Below are 21064 nucleotides of genomic sequence, written 5' to 3'. Positions count from 1 at the left end.
GATTAATCTATAAAATTAAAGTTATTTTTCTGCGTGTGATGTGCAGAGAACGACTTATGGATCAACTGTAAGTCATTGCACACATTGTCAACACTGTTAAAGTGTCTTAAGTAGTTCAATCATACTTTTATAAAGCTGTGATCAGATATATAGACTGTTTTTAGATTAAATTTCATCTAAAATGCCTCAGTTTGTGTTTGAATATGACTGAATGCCTCATAGGTTTTGAATAGGGTGAGTAGTCAATGACAGGGTGCTCATTTCTGACTGAACTATGCCTTTGAAACGGTCATTTCTCACACTAATCCACCCTTACAGGTCAGTAAAATCAAAGCGCATCTCATTTGTTTGTCTCTCGTCGTCTCCTCTATTCTCACTTTACACAACTGTAGCACTTATTTCCTGAACCTCATCGAATATTTTAAACAATCATTGAAGCTGAGCTGCTAGAAACGTGTCATTATGTTTATGTGAAAAGTATTTTTTTGATCCTGTAATAAATGTTAATTTTTTGGGTTTGTTTTCTATTCAACCAACAATAAACATATTACACACCAACTGTTGCTGTCTGTAGTATTGTGCGCTCTTAAAGGGCCAGTTCACACCAAAATGACAAGATCCTGGCTATATTTCCTCACACTCAAGTGCTTGATTTTCTTATTTCCGTTGAACACAAAACAAGATATTTTGAAGAATGTTGGGGAAAAAAAGGAGCTATCGACATCAATAATAGGAAACAAAAATACCATGGAAGCCAGTGGCTGATTTTTCCAGCATTATTCAGTGTGTATTTATTCATCAATGACCGAAAGTGTATTTCATGTGAAACCAGATGCTGCACATCACCAGAAGGGCGTCTGTTTACATGCTGAAGGCAGGAGAAATGATTTAGAGCTGTTTGTTGCACATCTGTTTATATTGTGTCCAGCTGTAGTTTAAGCTGACATATACACACAGATGTTTGATGATGTGTGAGTGTGTTGCAATAGATGCAGCACTGCACTCCAAACATCTACACATGCGTAAATCAGGAAGCTTTTTCTATTGGTGAATAAACATATAGTGCTGTTTTCAGATGTAATGAGTCCAAATTAGGTACGTTTTTCAATAAAACAAGCAAAATAATATTGTTTTGCTTTGAAATACATTTATTGTTTTACCCCATTGGTAGATTATTGTGCTTGTTTTAAGGAAAACTCACTTAATTTTTCTTTGCTTTGATGCATTGTTAGTTTTTGTGCTGCGTAAAGTTTAAATTTTGTCTCCCTTGTGTGCTATTCATGCGAATCATAGTGTGCCGGATTAAATACAAATACTTTGTTTTTGTTTATACAATAGTGGATCTCGAATCTGATTGGCTGATAGCCGTGATATATTTAAGTAATATCAGCATCCGTACAGCCTCTTTACGCTTCGTGTATTACTCCGCCCACATACAGCCAGCAACAAGCAGACACTACATTTTGACAAATATTACTGCTGTTAGACAACCACCCTGCTGAAAAATCCAGCCTAAACCAGCCTAGGCTGGTTGGCTGGTTTTAGCTGGTTGACCAGGCTGGTTTTAGAGCTGGTTTCCAGGTTGGTTTCCAGCCATTTCCAGCCTGGTCTTAGCTGGTCAGGCTGGGAGATGACCAGCTAAAACCAGCTTGACCAGCCTAGCCAAGCTGGGAGTCCAGCCAAAACCAGCTATATCCAGCTTAAACCAGGCTGGTCAAGCTGGTTTTAGCTGGATTTAGCTGGTCATTTTCCAGCCTGACCAGCTAAGACCAGGCTGGAAATGGCTGGAAACCAGCCTGGAAACCAGCTCTAAAACCAGCCTGGTCAACCAGCTAAAACCAGCCAACCAGCCTAGGCTGGTTTAAGCTGGATTTTTCAGCAGGGTTTGCAAAATATACTTTTGAGGCTTTTTTAGTGGAGAATGTAGTGGTTTAGATTGCAACTATGCAGTTTATTTGCAGGAATAGCGCCTATTTTAAAATATTTACAATTTCTGATAGCTCGTCGGCGGCCAAGACGGTTGACATTGTCTGTCCACAAGATGGCGCCAGAACCGCATAATAAGCCCTTGCTTAGTGTGCTCTTTTGAGCGCGAATTAAAAAGCTGAAAAACGGAAGCCTTGTTGTTTTTAAGGTGGACCGGATATAGTCAATAAGAAGCTGCGAATAAGAAGCTGGATTCAGCCTTGTCCCTCCTTATCGCAAACACAACAGCAGTCTAGTGAGAAATCTCTGTAGACGGATGGCATTTCATGTCACGTTCAGCCTTATAATCTTAAATTGTGAGCAAAATTCAGCTGCTTTGTCATTATCTTAAGGGAGTCACACACCAAAAGCGCCGCTTCACATTACGCTATAGAGAATCATACAAATAATAGCTCTAAAGTGACGTTGGTGTGATATTTCTCATTTACGTCATGTAGTTCTGAGAGGTGAGGTGCTAATTTTGACGCAAACGTCTCTCCAAGACACACAAGGGTTAAATATCAAAGAAAACTTAATAATCAAGGGTTCAAATCAACTGTTTCCATATCCAAATTACAGACACAACTGGCACTCATTTGAGAAGACGGCTCTCAATGATTTCTTTGCAGTACATGGAGAGGCATGAAAAGATTATGACCAATATATGTACAGGATTAATAATTACAACTGATGAGCCAATGTTAAATAATCTTTTTAACAACATCAGCAACACTGTGGAGATGTAAAATGTGTCTCTGACGTCTCCAGAGTGTGTGTAGTGAAGTTCTGCTCAAAATAACACACTAATTATGTTTTACAACTCTGAAATTGACCCTTTTAGGCTTTTATTCAAATTGTGAAGTCGCTTTAAATGCAAATGAGGATGGGCGGAGCTACAAACGTCTGCGCATCACCACAGCGATTTCACACCAATGTACTGTAGATAAACATGTGTTTGTATGGAGGACGAAACCTGCAAAAACAATAAATGAATAAATAAATACACAAATAAATATGTAATTAAATGAATAAATTCACAAATTCCAACATAAATAAAACAATGAATAAATAAAAAATATTATATAATATATATTTAATATATAAATTCACTGATTTTTGTACAAATAAATACATAAATAAATAATAGTGCAGGCAGATAAATAATAAAATATAATATAATATATATATATATATATATATATATATATATATATATATATATATATATATATATATATATATATATATATATATATATATAAAATACATTAAATTTAAATATATTTATTTGCTTTCCCCGCTGCGTAAAACATATGCTGGATAAGTTGGCGGTTCATTCCACTGTGGCGGATCCCAGATTAATAAAGGGACTAAGCCAAAAAGAGAATGCATGAATAAATGCATATTTATTTGCGTGTTCATTTATTTAATCATTGTTTTTGCAGGTGTCGTCCTCTATATGTTTAGTGTGACTGAGGACGCGTAATAACACGCCTGAACCTCCAGATGGCGCCCGCTCTCCGTGTATTTCCTTTGGCTCCGCTGCTCTTTCTCTGGTTCAGTTCACTCGACGCAGCTGAACTCGTTCATAATTTAGAAAGTTTAAAATCCCAACAGAGCAGCACAAATCGACAGGACACCGGTAAGCAAACAGCTCAATCTCAACGAAGCACGCTTTATCTCCCTGTAAACCGCGTAAACCCCACCACATGAACAAATACTATAGTAATGTATAAGTAAATAGTGTAACGGAATTTATCCGATTTCGAAAGTACTTTGCTAGAGTATTTATAGTAAACAGGACAGTGTTTTGAACCACAAGGCAGAAAAAAAGAGAATTATGCTGTCTATAGTATTTACAACACTTTGGTAATGAATGCTATAGTGTATAGTCAGTAATGTTCGTTGTTAGTATGTTTTTACTGTAGTAAATTGTGGTGTGTTTGGGTATAATATACCCTATAGTTGTAGAAATTATATTATTTTGGTTCATATTTGGGTCATTTGTTTATATTAGCCATAGTTGTTGTGTGTTACCATAGTAGCTATTATTATATTACCTCAACAGACCAATTCAAGTACTTTACTAGAGTATGTTTAAAAAAAAATACTAGTATTTACTACAAATATATATATTTTTAGTTTCAACTCGGTAAAACTCAGTACCACCCCACATAGTAAACACAGTAAAGTGTATTATACTTTACCAATCATATTTACAACACTTTAGTAATGAATGGTAGCAGTGTAGTATTAACTATATTGTCAACCGATAAACCGCAATTAATACTGTAGTATACTTACAGTAAGTTTTAACTACAGTAAACTGTGGTGTATTATAGTATAATTTACCATGTAATTGTAAAAATTGTCGAACTATTTTGGTCATTTGTTTATATTAACATACTAAAGGTATAGTTGTTGTGTGTAACCATAGTCACTATACTATAACCCCAACATATCAATCCAAGTACTTTACTAGAGTATACATCAATAACACCAAAGTATTTACTATAAATAATAATTATTTTTTGTTTGTTCAACTCTGTAAAAACACGCTTAAACTCAATACCACCGCACATATATAGTGAATAGTGTTTTGAACAACACCACAGTGAAGTGAATTATACTTTAGATATTGTATTTACAACATTTCTGTTAATGGATGCTTCAGCTTTTAGTAGTTCTGTACTGCAGTAAACTGCGGTGTATATTATTATAGTTACCAGTTTGCGAATTACAAGGGGGTTTGGGGGGCATTGACCCCCCTAATTAAGGCTTGATCCCCCCTGAAGGAAGTCAAAACAAGATGTATGTGGGTACAGCCCTTTGAAAGTGAGGATAAGTTCACTCTGATAAGTGTTTTAAATAATATTATTAAGAATTAAAATGTTGGCTCAGTGGTTAGCACAGTTGCCTCACAGCAAGAAGGTTGCTGGTTCGAGCCCCGGCTGGGTCATGTTCTCCCCGTGTTGGCATGGGTTTCCTTCGGGTGCTCCGGTTTCCCCCACAGTCCAAACACATGCGCTATAGGGGAACTGATTAACTAAATTGGCTGTAGTGAATGAGTGTGTATGGCTGTTTCCCAGTACTGGGTTGCAGTTGGAAGGGCACTCCTTCGGCTTAGTCCCTTTATTCATTTGGGGTCACCACAGTGGAATGAACCACCAACTTATCCAGCATATGTTTTGCACAGCGGTGCTCTTCCTTTACTATAGTAAAACACTATATTAGCGCATTGACTATAAGTATTGTTAAATCTTCTTGCTTTTAAATGGGATAGAGTAACAAAGACTTGCATTAAATAAGCAGCCTATTTTTATTTAGGTGATATTTTAGTAGTATTCCAGAATGAGTCAACATGCAGTGGTTTATGTGTGTTGGCCAGTGCTGACTGAGTCAAATGATGTAATAATATCGTTCCAAGAATGAACCGTCAGTAATGTGATGTAAACACTCCGCTGAGCAGACTTCCATGGTACATGTGGACTTTGAATCATAATTCAGGCCTCTGTGTCATTCACTTTTCTTCTTCTGCTGCTTGAAATTCTCACGTCCTCTTGAGTAAGAAGGCTATTTCAAGCAGGTTTCACAGTGAATTTCCATTTCTGTGTCATTTTGCAATTTCTGCATCCATGCAGTTCAGTGAAATGATCATTCTGATGACTTAACATATCCAGTTGTTTGAAAAAAAAAAATATTAAAATTAAGTGATTAATGCATACAACAAGAAAAGGTCAGGATAAGTCAAAATTATTAGCCCCTCTGAATTAATATTTTTTCCCCAATTTTCTGTTTAACGTAGAGCAGATTTTGTTCAACACATTTATGACCATAATAGTGTTAATAACTCATCTCTAATAACTGATTCATTTTCTCTTTGCCATGATGACAGTAAATAATATTAGACTAGATATTCTTCAAGACACGTCTATACAGCTTAAAGTGTCATTTAAAGGCTTCACTAGGGTAATTAGGGTAACTTGGCAAGTTAGGGTAATTAGGCAAGTTATTGTATAACGATGGTTTGTTCTGTAGACTATCAGAAAAAAATATAGCCTAAAGAAGCTGATAATTTTGTCCTTAAAATGGTGTTTAAAAAATTAAAAACTGCTTTTATTCTTGCCGAAATAAAACAAATAAAACTTCCTCCAGAAAAAAAAATATTATCAGACATACTGTAAAAATTCCCTTGCTCTGTTAAACATCATCTGGGAAATATTTAAAAAAGAAAAATAAATTCAAAGTGGGGCTAATAACTAATAATTCTGACTTTAACTATATATATATATATATATATATATATATATATATATATATATATATATATATATATATATATATATATATAYAYATATATATATATATATATATATATATATATATATATATATATATATATATATATATATATATATATATATATATATATATGTATATATTAGTTCATAATACTATATTAAAATTCTATAATATAATTTGTTGAAAACAAATTATTTTACAAGGTGATTCATTCTGCTGTGGCCACCCCTGACTGATAAAGAGACTATTTATTAATTAAATTAATTAATTAATTTAATTTAACTTTTATTTATTTGTTTATTTATTTTTTGAATTGTTTTTTTCTCCCCTAGAAAGGAGACCTGATATCTCTTGGGTTAAGTAAAGGTATTTGTAGTGTAAAACTAACAGTAATATTGTTACTTGCTTATTTAAAATAAAAAAATTTGTATTTTGTTTTTGTTTGCACGATTTTACATGATGGCAAAAAATAAATAGTAATAACAATAATAAATGGTATTTATTTTCAAAGTATTTTAATAACAATAATTAAAATCATCATTATTATTATTATTATTATTCAATTAGTTTCCTTCAGCTTAGTCCCTTTATTTATTAGGGGTTGCCACAGCACTATGAACCGACATTATTATTGTTATTGTTATTAAAAGAAAACGCACCCATCAACTATAATAAATCTACCATGAGCAAAGATACATAAAAACAAGAGGCATCCTGTAATTCTAAGATAATAATATAATAATACATTATGTGAATTTTCTTTCATTTATGAATTTGGCTGACAATTTTATCCATAAAAGTACATTTTGTACATTTTACAGTTCATAGTAAAATAATTTAACAAGATTAATAATATTTAATTTTATTGATAATATTTTTATAATAATATTAACAATGAAAATTGGTATTATTATTTGTAATGTTGTTTTTATTAACAGGTAAAAACATCCAGTCTGCTATAATAATAGTAGTAGTAGTAGTAGTAATAATAATATGAATATTAAATAATAATAATAATAATAATAATAAAATATAAATACATAAATAATAATAATAATAATAATAATAATAATAATAAAACTAATAATAATAATAATAATAATAATAAAATAATAAGAAGAATAATAAGAAGAATAAAACTAATAATAATAAGAATAAGAATAATAACATAAATAAAAATAAATAAATAAATAAGAATAATAAGAATAATAATAATAAAACCACTACTACTACTAATAATAATAATAACATAAAATTCAATAATAATAATAATAATACACAGGAATGTTTGCCATGTTATTTCCAGATCTGCTTTATGAGGCTAATAAATGAATTCCTCATAAATAATAAGCAGCTCCTGCCTAATCATATAGTCATGTATGGTCTTGGGATTGTAACAGACTCCATACTTTACGTAATGGAGAATAAGAATCAAACCTAATTCATTAAGCAGAGATTGCAGTGGGATGCATATACATGTGTTTAAATCATCGAGCCCCCTGTGTTACTCAGAGCGTCTGGATTCCAGCGTTTGAGTCACGGTTGACTACTGAAACTGAGCAAAGGAAAATACAACTCTTGCTTTATAGTTTGTGGTTGTGTGTAGAGTTATATTATCCATAACTGTGGTCAGTCTAATGTCTGAGTCATGTTGTCTTGTGTTGCAGATGAGACATGATGAGGCAGAAACATGATGGGGAAAACACACACGCTACACAGACGTCTGCACACAGGAAAACCTCAGGTGGGAATAGTAGAGATCTTACTGAAACATCTGAAGTTTGTCCTATCCTATCCTATCTAAATTTGCATACATACATACAGACAATATACTTCAAAATAAAGACACAGAGAGAGTTCTATACTGTAGCTTTACATTGTTGCCTAATAGAAAGATAGATGGTTTGGATTAGGTGTCAAAACATGCCAGTGTTAGAGGACATCTAATATATACATGTTAATGTAATTAAGACTTCTTTTTATTATTAATAATAATTGTAAAAATTACTTTAACTTAAAATTAATACCTATTATTTTTGATAATAAAATATTTTTATTAATAATAATAATGAAAATTAATAATAATAATAACAATAATACAATTATCTTATTATTATTATTATTATTATTATTATTATTATTATTATTATTATTAATATTATTATTATTATAAGAGAAAGCATCCAAAAAATACTTCATTACTGATTAAAAAATAATAATAATAATAATAATAAAAATGAAAATCTTTGGCATTTCTGTGTGGAGTTTGCACGTTCTCTCTGTGTTGGCGTGGGTTTCCTCAGGGTGCTCTGGTTTCCCCCACAAGTCTAAAGACATGTGGTATAGGTGAATTGGGTAAGCTAACTTGTCCATAGTGTATGGGCATTTCCAGTGATAAGTTGTGGCTGGAAGGGCATCTGCTGCGTAAAACATATGCTGGATAAGTTGATGGTTCATTCCGCTGTGGCGACCCCTGGTTAATAAAGAGACTAAGCTGAAAAGAAAATGAATGAATGAATGAAATATTATCAATAAAACAAAATATTATTGATCCTGTTTGATAGTTATTATTGTTATGTTATTAACAATATTGTTATATTATTGGCCTCCAAATGCATAAATGTAATTTACATAAATTGGTGTTAATAATGTCGTTGCATTCAGTCAACTATAATTACTTTACTATGAACAACAAATGCTAAAAAAGCAAAAGGCATTTTGTAATGCTCAGTATAAGATATTGCAATAGTAAATGTTTCGTTTGTTTATTTTTAGTGTTTATTTATCACGCAGTTTCAAATGAAAAAAAAATATTTACAATAAATTACATATTTTACAGTTAATAATAATAATAATAATAATAATAATAATGTTGATAATACTAAGTATTATTACAATTATTATTATTTTAATTTCACACTTACTATTAACTATTAGTATTACAATACTATTATTAACTGTAAAGTGTGTACCTTATTGAACAAAATATGAAATGTAATGTTTATTATTATTATTACGAATATAATTATGAACTGTTGTAAAATGTTAAATTTTTTTATTGTCAATTTATGTTGTCAAAATTTGTCAAGATTTACATTTCACACTTTGTACAAAATAATGTACTCATTTTACAGTTTATAATAATAATACATATTTTACAGAACATTTATAATATTAATTATAAATTAACTAGAATAACTAGTAGACATAATATCAAAATGATCAAAATATCAAAACAAAAGACATCTTGAATGATAATATAATATAATATAATATAATATAATATAATATAATATAATATAATATAATATAATATAATATAATGCAAAATAATATAATATAATATAATATAAAATAAAATAATATAATATAATATAACATAATATGATATAATGTAAAATAATATAATATAATATAATATAAAATAATATTATATAATATAATATAACTTAATATAATATAATGTAAATTAATATAATATAATAGAACATAACATAATATAATGTAAATTAATATAATATAATATAACATAATATAATATCATGTAAAATAACGTAATATATTATAATAAAATATAATATAATATACTATAATATAATATAATATATAATATAATATAAAATAATATAATATAACATAATATAATATAAATTAATATAATATAATATAACATAATATAATATCATGTAAAATAACGTAATATATTATAATAAAATATAATATAATATACTATAATATAATATAATATATAATATAATATAAAATAATATAATATAACATAATATAATATAAATTAATATAATATAATATAACATAATATAATATCATGTAAAATAACGTAATATATTATAATAAAATATAATATAATATACTATAATATAATATAATATAATATATAATATAATATAAAATAATATAATATAACATAATATAATATAATGTAAATTAATATAATATAATATAACATAATATAATATCATGTAAAATAACGTAATATATTATAATAAAATACAATATAATATACTATAATATAATATAATATAATATAATATAATATAATATATAATATAATATAAAATAATATAATATAACATAATATAATATAATATAATGTAAATTAATATAATATAATATAACATAATATAATATCATGTAAAATAATATAATATAATATAATATAATATAATATAATATAATATAATATAATATAATATAATATAATATACTATAATATAATATAAAATAATATAATATAATATAATATAATATAATATAAAATAATATAATATAATATAATATAATATAGTATAATATAATATAATATGGGGCAGCATGGTGGCTCAGTGGTTTGCACTGTTGCTTCACAGTAGGTCGCTGGTTTGAGTCCTGGCTGAGCCAGTTGGCGCTTTGCATGTTTGCATGTTCTCCCCTGGTTTGCTGCGGGTGCTCCGGTTTCCCCCACAGTCCAAACACATGCGCTATAGGAGAATTGATTAACTAAATTGGCTGTAGTGTATGTGTGTAGTGTGTGTGTGTGTGAATGTGTGTGTATGGATGTTTCCCAGTGATAGGTTGCAGCTGGAAGGGCATGTGTGAAACATGCTGAAATAGTTGGCGATTCATTCCACCGTGGCCACCCCTGATGAATGAAGGGACTAAGCCGAAGGAAAATGAATGAATGAATTGCAGTTAGCCTGTCGTGTTGTCGTGATCAGGTGTGTGTTATATAATGATGCAGTAATGTTTTGACAGTGCGAGTAATGAAAGCCAGTGCTGTGCTGTGTGTTTGTTCTCTCCACTGTTTGTCTATGATGAGATAACAGGTGACACAATAGTCCAGCGACTCCTTTCAGAATCAGGCCTTCATTTGCCCTCCAAGCTAAACACATCAACAGAGCACTTCCTGTCAAACAGGAACTGATAGTACGCTCCATTTTTATCTGGGCCAGAACATGGAAGTGTTATCGTATTCCTGTGGGTCTCTTCATCCACCCTTCACCTCCGTTCTTTGAGTCTCTAAGCATGCAAAACAGCCAACAATACACATATTTACGCTGTATTTCATTCAACTATTCCACACATTTTGCCACAAGTGTGTGTGTGTGTGTGTGGGTGAAGAAGCAGATATTAGTCTGAATTAAATATAATAGTAATAGTTGTTGTCACAATTGAGAACAGATTTACTGGCCAAACACCAAAAGCAATGAAAACACAGTGTGAAAGAATAATATTTGTGAAGGAAATGCTTAAAACACACCGGAGAAATGGTGGAATTTGTTCAATAGTCTCTTTATTTCCGCAATTAAACATTAAATATGTCATAAAATATGAAACTCACCCCTGTTTCAGTGCAAAATATAAAAAAAAAAGAAAAATACAGCATATAGAGGATTCAGTAGTTCTTCCAGAGCACAATATACAAACAACAACCTCACGTGAGTTCTTCATATGCAAGAGGAAAGGTATATATAGTAGTTTACCTACTCAGAGAATGAATAACACTCATAACTTACACGCAGATTCGTAACATTTCACATAAAATAACGGTTTAATACATCTGTGTAGTGCTTATGTGGGCTCTGTTTAAAGCCTACCCATGTAGACAGCATCTTTAGACATCATATGCAGCCTCTTGGTTTGTAAGTGCACAAGACCAGCAATGCTGAGGACTTGATTTATTAATCTTCATGAGTCCTATTATTCATTTACTCACACTCAAGTGCTTGTGAAGTGTAATTAGAGCTTATGCAGCATGAGACGGGTCACTTCAGATTTTGTGTTTGATTTATTGTGTCATTGTTCGGGATTTCAGGATTCATCCGTTTATTTTGATTGGACTAGTCTTGGGTGAACTTGTAAATATGGAGTGAACAGACTTTCCTCAAACACACAGAGCAGAATATTGAGATGTTTTTATCTTGCATGACAGCTATTTTGCACTTATTGTGCTCCTTTATTTTTAGTTTTGGTCTGATGGCAACACACCACCCTTGCATGGTGAAAGCCATTGAAATGAATGGGTTTCATAACAGCATTTCGGCTGGAAAAATAGGTAGTTTTGGTTTTTGGCCAATAATTTTTTGGCAGCTGAAAATCCGATGCATCCCCACTGATCTTATTCTTTACATACTAGTGGGCTCATTCACTTCCATTCATTTTTAGCAGTAAAAACAGACGATTATGTTGCAAACTGATATTTTGTAATGATTTTATTTATGTTTTTAGGTCTAGTCATGAACACACGTGTCTGAGAGCAAGTAGCTTGACTCTTTTCTGCCATGTGTTATTCATTTTTCCCATATCACTGAATAAATGATAAATTAGATGTACTATATTTTTAAAAAAAATTATGCATTTAATTAATTTACTAGATTTACTTTTTTAAGGTAGGTGCTTGCACACAATGTATATGGGATAAATTTAAACAAACAATACTCAATTTAATGGGGTATATGCCGAAGCATGCTAATAGGACTTTTAATTTGCCAGTAACTTGGGTTAAGCGCTTCTGTTGAACTTCATGCCATTGCAAAATTGCTGCGTTTAAGGTCTGTTTTCTTTAAAAATCAGCGATCTCCACTGGCTGAGTGATATCCAATTTAAAGTGGGTCTCAGATTGTACAAGAAGCACTGCATTACATTACATTTCCCCCTGCCATGTCTTTATAATATGAGTATTTATTTTACCCCAGTATATTCAAAGGAGCTTCTGCGCTAGCCTGCTGATTCTGACGAGTGCATGCGAGTAAACGCTATTAATCTTCTTTTACACTTGAGCAACTAAATGAATGCCAAAATCTGTTTAACTGATTGTATTTTAATGACATTAAAACATCGATGCTGTAAAAGGAACCGTATAAAATGGAAAAAAAGCTCACAATAACAGCTCACCGGAAGTTTATCAGTATGGGAACAGCACTAGCTCGGCATATACCCTATTTGTTTGCTTAAATTCAGTCCATATAACATGTTTGCAACCACTAACCTTATAAAATTGAGTAAATCTGGTAAATTAATTTAGTGAATATATCATATTTTCAGTGTAGGCAACTGAATCACAAGTTCTAAAACAATTGCAGAAGCAAGCGCACTTCTACATCGCAGAATAAAGTCAGGTTTGGAACAAGTGGAGGATGAGTCTCTTGTTTAATTTTTGGTTGAACTGTCCCTTTAAGCAGATAATAGGAACAGAGCCCTGTGTGTTTTAGTTAGAAACCAGTGGCGTAGCGGACGGGCCCGCACGGTCTCTCAGACCCTTTTCACAACACTTTTATGAAGCATTTATGATGATCATCCTTTACAATTTTTAATATTTAGATTTTAAAAAACGTATGTATATTTATCAATATATTTAAATGTGTATTACATCATCTCTGCATCAAATTACAGTAAACGAATGAGCGCTTGTGTGAGGCGTGCGTAATGTATTGTGTATGGGGACAGGACAGTAAATCTGACATTCTCTCTTCTGCCTGTGCTTATTGTTTTCCTTCTTCTGAAAGTCTTGATAACACCATCCTGGAGTTTTTCTCTGATTATTACAGCTGATAGGATTGTAAATAAAATAAATAAATGTATAATGATTTATCTCACATTCACTGCGCTCTGAGTTTACCAGCTATGCAGACTTCTGCTGCTGAGAAGCACGCACGTGTGAAAAGGCTCCACTGTTCTTCGCTCAGAGTGTTGGTTGTGTGTCGCAGCCCAGAAACTCCAGACGCAGAGCGATGTCGTTCACCCAGCCTTTAGGATGAACGCGGATGAAACGAGTGAAGAGAGGAGGATCAAAGATGTTCAGTGTCTCCTCATTATTATCACTGTTGCCCTCAAAGATCTGCAGCACACAACACCAAACACACAACAGACACACGGGTCAGAAGAGCATCGCATTTTGCATAAAGATTAGGTTGACCGTTTTGGTCCCACTTTATTTTGGGAAATATATGAAATAGTAAAAAAAGGAGGGTGAATACTACTGACTTTAACTATTAGTGTAGGTGTACAGTACCTGCTCGCTGTCGGTGCCCTGCTCCGTCACACTGCTCCAGCTGTGTCCATCATTGCTGACAGAAACAGTGAATTCTGTCACCATCATGGGCTTCAGGACGGACCGAGCCCCCTGTGTGATCAAACCGGTCACTCGCTTCACTGACGCAAAGTCCACCTGGAGCCACTCGTGAGGGTTATTAGACTGTGGAAGAGGGAACAGAAGATGATCAGAGTTTTGCCCTTGTAGTTAATTCATGTCACTCCCCGTCACATTTGCTCCCCCTTGTTTCCTTAGTTACCCTTGTTAGTTGTCATGTTTGTTTATTGCTCCACCCCTTCTCAAACATAGGCTGGAATAGTTGGCGGTTCATTCCGCTGTGGCGACTCCTGATAATCAGGGACTAATCCAAAGGAAAATGAATGAATGAATGCCAGCTTTTAAGCTTGTCCGGCATCATCACAGCTTGGTCCAGCTTCGGATAGTGCTGTCTTTGTGTACAGTGATAGAAGTTTCAGTGTTCACACTCAGACATACTAAGAGATTACACTCTAATAAAGCACACAACAGGCCCAGAGTTCTGGCACTTGGCAGCTTTCGGTGTGCAATCTTGTGCAAAGAGGAAATATAAAGAGTCCAAACTTAATAAAACCGTAAAGAGAGACAATGGAGGGATTATCTAACCTTCACATGCACACACAGGACAGAGGAAACACTCTTACAATGGGATAGAAAACACACAAACTTTCACTTCCTCCACGAAAACACGGACTGGGTGGATGGATGAATGGATGAATGAGTTGATTGGGTGGATAGATGGATTAGTGCAGGGGTGTCAAACTCAATTCCTGGAGGGCCGAAGCCCTGCACAGTTTAGTTCCAACCCTGCTCCAACACACTTACCTGTAGGCTTCAAACAAGCCTGAAGGACTCAATTAGTTTGATCAGGTGTGTTTAATTAGGGTTGGAACTAAACTGTGCAGAGCTGCGGCCCTCCAGGAACTGAGTTTGACACCTGTGGATTAGTGGGTGAATGGGTACATGGATAATAATAATAATTAATAATAATTCGTTACATTTATATAGCGCTTTTCTGGGCACTCAAAGCGCTTTACACAATGGGGGGGGGGTCTCCTCATCCACCACCAGTGTGCAGCATCCACCTGGATGACGCGACGGCAGCCATTTTGCGCCAGACCGCACACCACACACCAGCTGATTGGTGGAGAGGAGACAGAGTGATGATATGCCAATCATGATATGGGGAGGGTTAGGAGGCCATGATGGACAGAGGCCAGTGGGCAGATTTGGCCAGGATGCCGGGGTTAAACCCCTACTCTTTTTCGAAGGACATCCTGGGATTTTTAACGACCACAGAGAGTCAGGACCTCGGTTTAACGTCTCATCCGAAAGACGGCGCTCACTGAGCAGTATAGTGTCCCCGTCACTATACTGGGGCATTAGGACCCACACAGACCGCAGGTTGGGCGCCCCCTGCTGGCATCACTAACACCACTTCCGGCAGCAACCTAGCTTTCCCAAGTGATCTCCCATCCAGGTACTGACCAGGCGCAGCCCTGCTTAGCTTCAGTGGGCGACCATGTGAGAGTTGCAGAGAACTAGCTGCCGGCTAGATGGGTAGATGAATGAGTGGAAAGATGGATGAGTGGAAATACTGTTGAATGGATAGTTGGATGAGTGGGAAGATGGATGGGTAGAAAGATGGATGGATAGAAAGGTGGATGGATAAATGGATGACTGCATTGATTGGGTGGGTGGATGGCTAAATAGATGGAGAGTTGGTGGATGGGATGATAAATGTTGGATGGAGGGGTGGAAAGATGGATGGAAAGGTGGATTGATGAGTGGAAAGATGGATACATGAATGAGTGGATGGATGGATGGATGGATGGATGGATGGATGGATGGATGGATGGATGGATGGATGGATGAGTTGAGTTGAGTGGATAGTTGGATTAATGGATGGATGGGTAAATGGATGGATGAATGAGTCAAAAGATGGATGAAAGTTTGGATGGATAAGTGGAAAGATGGATAGATGAGAGAAAAGGATGGATGGGTGGAAAGATTGATGAATGGATGGATCAGTGGAAAGATGGATGAGTTGGTTGGTTGAAGGATGGATAAATGAATGGTAAGGTGATTTGGTTTAGTTGGTTGGGTGAATGGATGAATGAATGAATGGATGGATGGATGGATGGATGGATGGATGGATGGATGGATGGAAAGATGGATGGGTTGGTTGGGTGGATGGATGAATGAATGGAAAGATGGATTGATGGGTTGGTTGTGTGGGTGGATGGAAGGGTGGATGAGTGGACACATGAATGGGTTGGTTGGGTGGATAGATGACTGAATGAAAAGATGGATTGATGGGTTGGTTTGTTGGGTGGACTGATGGATGAATGGAAAGATGGATGGGTTGATTTGTTGGGTGGATTAATGGATGGATAAATGAATGGAAAGATGGATGGATGGGTTGATTTGTTGGGTGGATTAATGGATGGATAAATGAATGGAAAGATGGATGGATGGGTTGGTTTGTTGGGTGGACTGATAGATAAATGGAAAGATGGATGGGTTGTTTTTTTGGGTGGATTGATGGATGAATGGAAAGATGGATGGGTTGGTTTGTTGGGTGGATTGATGGATGGATAAATGAATGAAAAGATGGATTGATGGGTTGGTTTGTTGGGTGGACTGATGGATGAATGGAAAGATGGATGGGTTGGTTTGTTGGGTGGATTGATGGATGGATAAATGAATAGAAAGATGGATTGATGGGTTGGTCGGTGGAGTGGGTCATGAATGGATGGGTTGGTTGGGTGGATGAATGGATGAATGAATTGGTGGACAGATGGATGCACACCTTTGGTCTCCAAGCGTTTGCTCGTCCCTCCTGGTGTAGTCTGGCGAGGTCGGGGCTCCAGGACAGCAGCCACTTATTGAGGAATGAGGAGGCGCTGATGCTGCTGTTGGGAATCGACCTGCGCTCCATTCCCAGTGGCAGAGAACAGCCTGTGGAGCACACACACACACACACACACACACACACACACACACACACACACACACACACACACACACACACACACACGCACACACACACACACACACACACACACATACACACAATATTTAGTTTTTTTTAAAATCCCCAAACTAAATGTAACCTTTCATTAAAGTAAAACAATTAAAATGACAACAAATGGAAATATCTTTAAAGTATTTGCCATTTACACTTAGATTTTTTAGCACCCCAGGCTGAATTGTGTGTGTGTTTCTATGTATGTGTGTTGAACGTGTTAACTCACTGTTGAGGTCACACCCCAGCAGTTCAATCCTCAGCGTGGGCTGCTTCTGGAAGGTCAGAGGGTGAATGCGGATGTAGCGTCCCACGATGGGTGGAGAAAATAAGTTCTCCTTTATTCTGGAACCGTCCATGTTTCCATTGAAGGTCTGAATTCAACAAAGCAGATGTGGATAATGCAAAAGCATAAAAATAGTCTCATCCAAGATCAGGGTTGCATTTTTGTGGAAATCAAAGCAAAGCAGTTTCAGTGGAAAAAAGAATGATATGTGGGCGCGAGCTTCGTCATGCATTTTTTAAAGATTATCTGAAGGAAGGGAGATTTAGGGAGGCTTTGTGTTTGAAGTAGCTGGCTGGTTAAAAAACCTCCTAAAATATAATGATTATCGCTGAGAAAAAAAGAGCTCAACTGGAGCGTTTTTTTTTAAACAGTCTGATCTACTAAGTAAACATTTTTATGCACAGTTTATCATTTATATTATTAATATTTCATCATTTTAATATAAGCTTTTTAACAGAGCAACAGTGTTTCCTATTTTCCTTCTGGAGAAAGACTTAATTATTTTGGTTTGGCTGAAATATAATAAATAATACTATGAAAATATGAATTAAATATTTAATAAATATTATTAGCATCCTTTTTTTCCCCCCAAATTGGCTACAGAACAAACCACTGTTGTCCAAAGACTTGCCTCATTAATCTAATTAGTTAAAGTTATTTTAAGACTTTTAATAAAAAATGGCATATTTCATTAATGAAACCTCGATCAAAGATTATAAAGTTTACAATCTGGCATGAAATAGCGTTGGACCATCAGAGCAGAGCTCATTAATATTCATGACCCTCCCAAATAAGGTCAAAATGGACTTCTGATTCTATTTTTAAAAAAATTAGCATATAACTTTTAGAGTTTCTGAAGAATTTATAAAGTTACCTAAGACACATACCTACTATATAGAGAGCAGAGAACAATTCAACTTATTGAATCAATACACTACAGTATATGGCAACACTATAGGTAAAGTTGAAGACAACATTTTTAAAACTTTTAATTCTTTTTCAAATGTTTCCCAAGTACCGCTTAACATTGCAAGAGAGTTTGTCCCAGTTTTTTTTGTCCCAGTATTTCTCCTGAAGAAGAAACTTATTTCTTATTACTTATTACTTTTAGTCCGGCTGTAATTAACATGTATAAAACCTTGATAACTGCTGTGGTCAATATTATTAGCCCCTTTAAGAAATTTGTTTTTGGATTGTCTACAGACACTGTTTTACAATGACTTGCCTAATTACCCTAACTTAACCTATTTAAGCCTTTAAATTATACTTTAAGCTAAATAATGTAAAATACTATGTATATTATGTAGTGTTATCATGGCAAAGACAACAGAAATGAGTTATTAATGTTTAAAAACATGTTATTTAAAAAATCTCTCCATTAAAAAGCTCTTGGGTAACATTTGAAAAACACACTGTAAAAATGAGATGACAAAGTCATGACAACTAATATTTTTAAGTTACTTTAACTTAATTTTATAAGTTAATCATGTTTCAACTTCATTTTTTAAGTTCTACAAAGTTTACCTTAATATATTAGTCAGTTTGACTGATGTTAATTAATAAGTGATTCAACTTAAAAAATTAAGCAGCAGGATTTTTTTTTTGCATTGAATCTGATCTTACAGAGATTTTCACAGCAACAGTGCACAGTTCGCCCCTGATATTCATTAAAAGTGATAATCTGATATGCTGGTACTGACGTAATATGGTTTGGTGCTGTTTCCTCTGTAAACGCTCCAGTTCTCCTGGTCGTTGCTGTAACTGATGCTGTAGAGAATAGTGAAGAACTCGCTCAAACCCATCGAAGTCTTCGCACCCTGAGTCTGAATACCATGCAGGATCATGGGTCTTAACAGATCCACCTAAAACACACACACACACACACGCACGCACGCACACACACACACACACACACACACACACACACACACACACACACACACACACAGTGTTGACATGCAACTAAAAAGAACCCAATCCACATTTTAACCCCAACCGTATAATATAATATAATATTAGTTACACTGTTATTATGTCACCTTAAAATAAAGTGTATTTATTATTTCTCGTGACTTTTCCAGAAATGTTTCAGGATTCTATGGATAGCAAGACATTTATTTTCCACTTTCTCTTGCCTTCAGACCCAACTAAAGCAAGTGCAAACCTATTCATATAGTATTTCTAATTTATTCTCATGACTGGACCATATGGAAATGAGTTATTGTGGATGTAACAGATCCTTAGAAATGAGCCCAAACAACACAGGATGTTTAATACAAAAATGAGGCTTATTTACCTGCAGCCAGGAGTTTGGGCTGCTGCCCATCCAGGCATTAATGGATCCAGTTAACTCAAGTCTGGCTAATTCAGGCTTCCAGTCACCTTCAGAAGAAATAACATTTCGATAAATATAAGTAAGAAAAATCCTTGATATAAGGAGAAAAAAAGGTTTCACTGCTTGTTCAAACTTACTTTAAATGAGCCGAAACAACCCAATTCTTGAGATTTTTAGGTATTATATTGAATAATACAGTCTTAAAATGACAGTAATATAATTTATCATAATACATTTTGGTGCAAAATATCACAGAACAAAAATTAGGATTGGTGGATCTGCTAAAGAAGAGTTTCAGCCAGGGTTGAGAATCTGGATACTTTAATCCACTTGCTGTGTTCTTTACTTAGTCCCAATACATTAAACCCTACAGGAAAGCTTTATTACACATCATATGGCCTCTTTAAGTCTTATTTCTAATACAGTTTTGGTAAATAAAATGTGAGAAAGTAATATGATTTAACAGATCTACCTAAAACACACACACAATCAGAATGACTAGTTCAGTATGCTTATTCTGTAATGCTTAAAACAGTGTTTCTACTAAGGCTGTGCAATTCATCTAAATTAAATGTCAGTTTCAGGCTGCCAACAATAATGAAGAAAACAATAATTAGCAATAATACAATAGCATTTATAGCGGTTCATTCCACTGTGGTGACTTCTCATTAAAAAACGGACTAAGCCGAAAAGAAAATGAATGAATGCGAATAGCAGTTATGGCAATGTATCATGTGCCGTTTCCAGCCGTCTGAATTAAATCCTTCACAAACCCCAATTTGAGGTGGAAATCAGTCAAATCATGTAATGTGACTTGCGGTTTGTACTGCAACTTGCTTGATTTATTGAAGTGTATTAAATGTATTCCTGCTATAGAATACTTGTGCATAATGAAGCTTCATGTGGCCTCTTTAAGTCCTGTGTCTTTTAGTAATATCATTTTGTGTTGTTTTTTCTTACCGTAGTAATCAGACGCTGTTATTTGTTTGTTGGTGATCCATCTTGATTGCATTCCTATGGGCTGATTGCATTCTGTTAAAACAAAAATCAGTTTAGGCCTCCAACTATACAGTGATAGAAGAC

At 34.0% G+C, this 21064-nt stretch overlaps 1 protein-coding gene and 1 long non-coding RNA gene across 2 annotated transcripts in view; one reads left to right on the top strand and one right to left on the bottom strand.

Moving 5' to 3' along the window:
- Positions 1–3509: 3509 nt before the first annotated feature.
- LOC141377651 (uncharacterized) overlaps positions 3510–21064 on the top strand; it is a 57764-nt gene continuing 40209 nt past the window's right edge. Inside the window, exons 1-2 of the long non-coding RNA XR_012390135.1 lie at positions 3510–3607; positions 7935–8011. This is a non-coding gene — a long non-coding RNA (uncharacterized lncRNA). The remainder of the gene's footprint in view (positions 3608–7934; positions 8012–21064) is intronic.
- The window catches only part of f8 (coagulation factor VIII, procoagulant component), a 35595-nt gene continuing 26066 nt past the window's right edge, over positions 11536–21064 (bottom strand). Inside the window, exons 19-25 of the mRNA XM_009307649.5 lie at positions 20942–21013; positions 19943–20028; positions 19347–19508; positions 17590–17734; positions 17145–17293; positions 14276–14458; positions 11536–14101 (exon numbers count right to left, since the gene is read on the bottom strand). Coding sequence (XP_009305924.2) covers positions 13946–14101; positions 14276–14458; positions 17145–17293; positions 17590–17734; positions 19347–19508; positions 19943–20028; positions 20942–21013 — 953 coding nt within the window. The 3' untranslated portion in view covers positions 11536–13945. The remainder of the gene's footprint in view (positions 14102–14275; positions 14459–17144; positions 17294–17589; positions 17735–19346; positions 19509–19942; positions 20029–20941; positions 21014–21064) is intronic.

The sequence above is a fragment of the Danio rerio genome, chromosome 14, assembly GCF_049306965.1.
Source record: "Danio rerio strain Tuebingen ecotype United States chromosome 14, GRCz12tu, whole genome shotgun sequence".
NCBI classification, from domain to species: Eukaryota; Metazoa; Chordata; class Actinopteri; order Cypriniformes; family Danionidae; genus Danio; species Danio rerio.
This window is presented reverse-complemented; position numbering and strand designations above follow the sequence as displayed.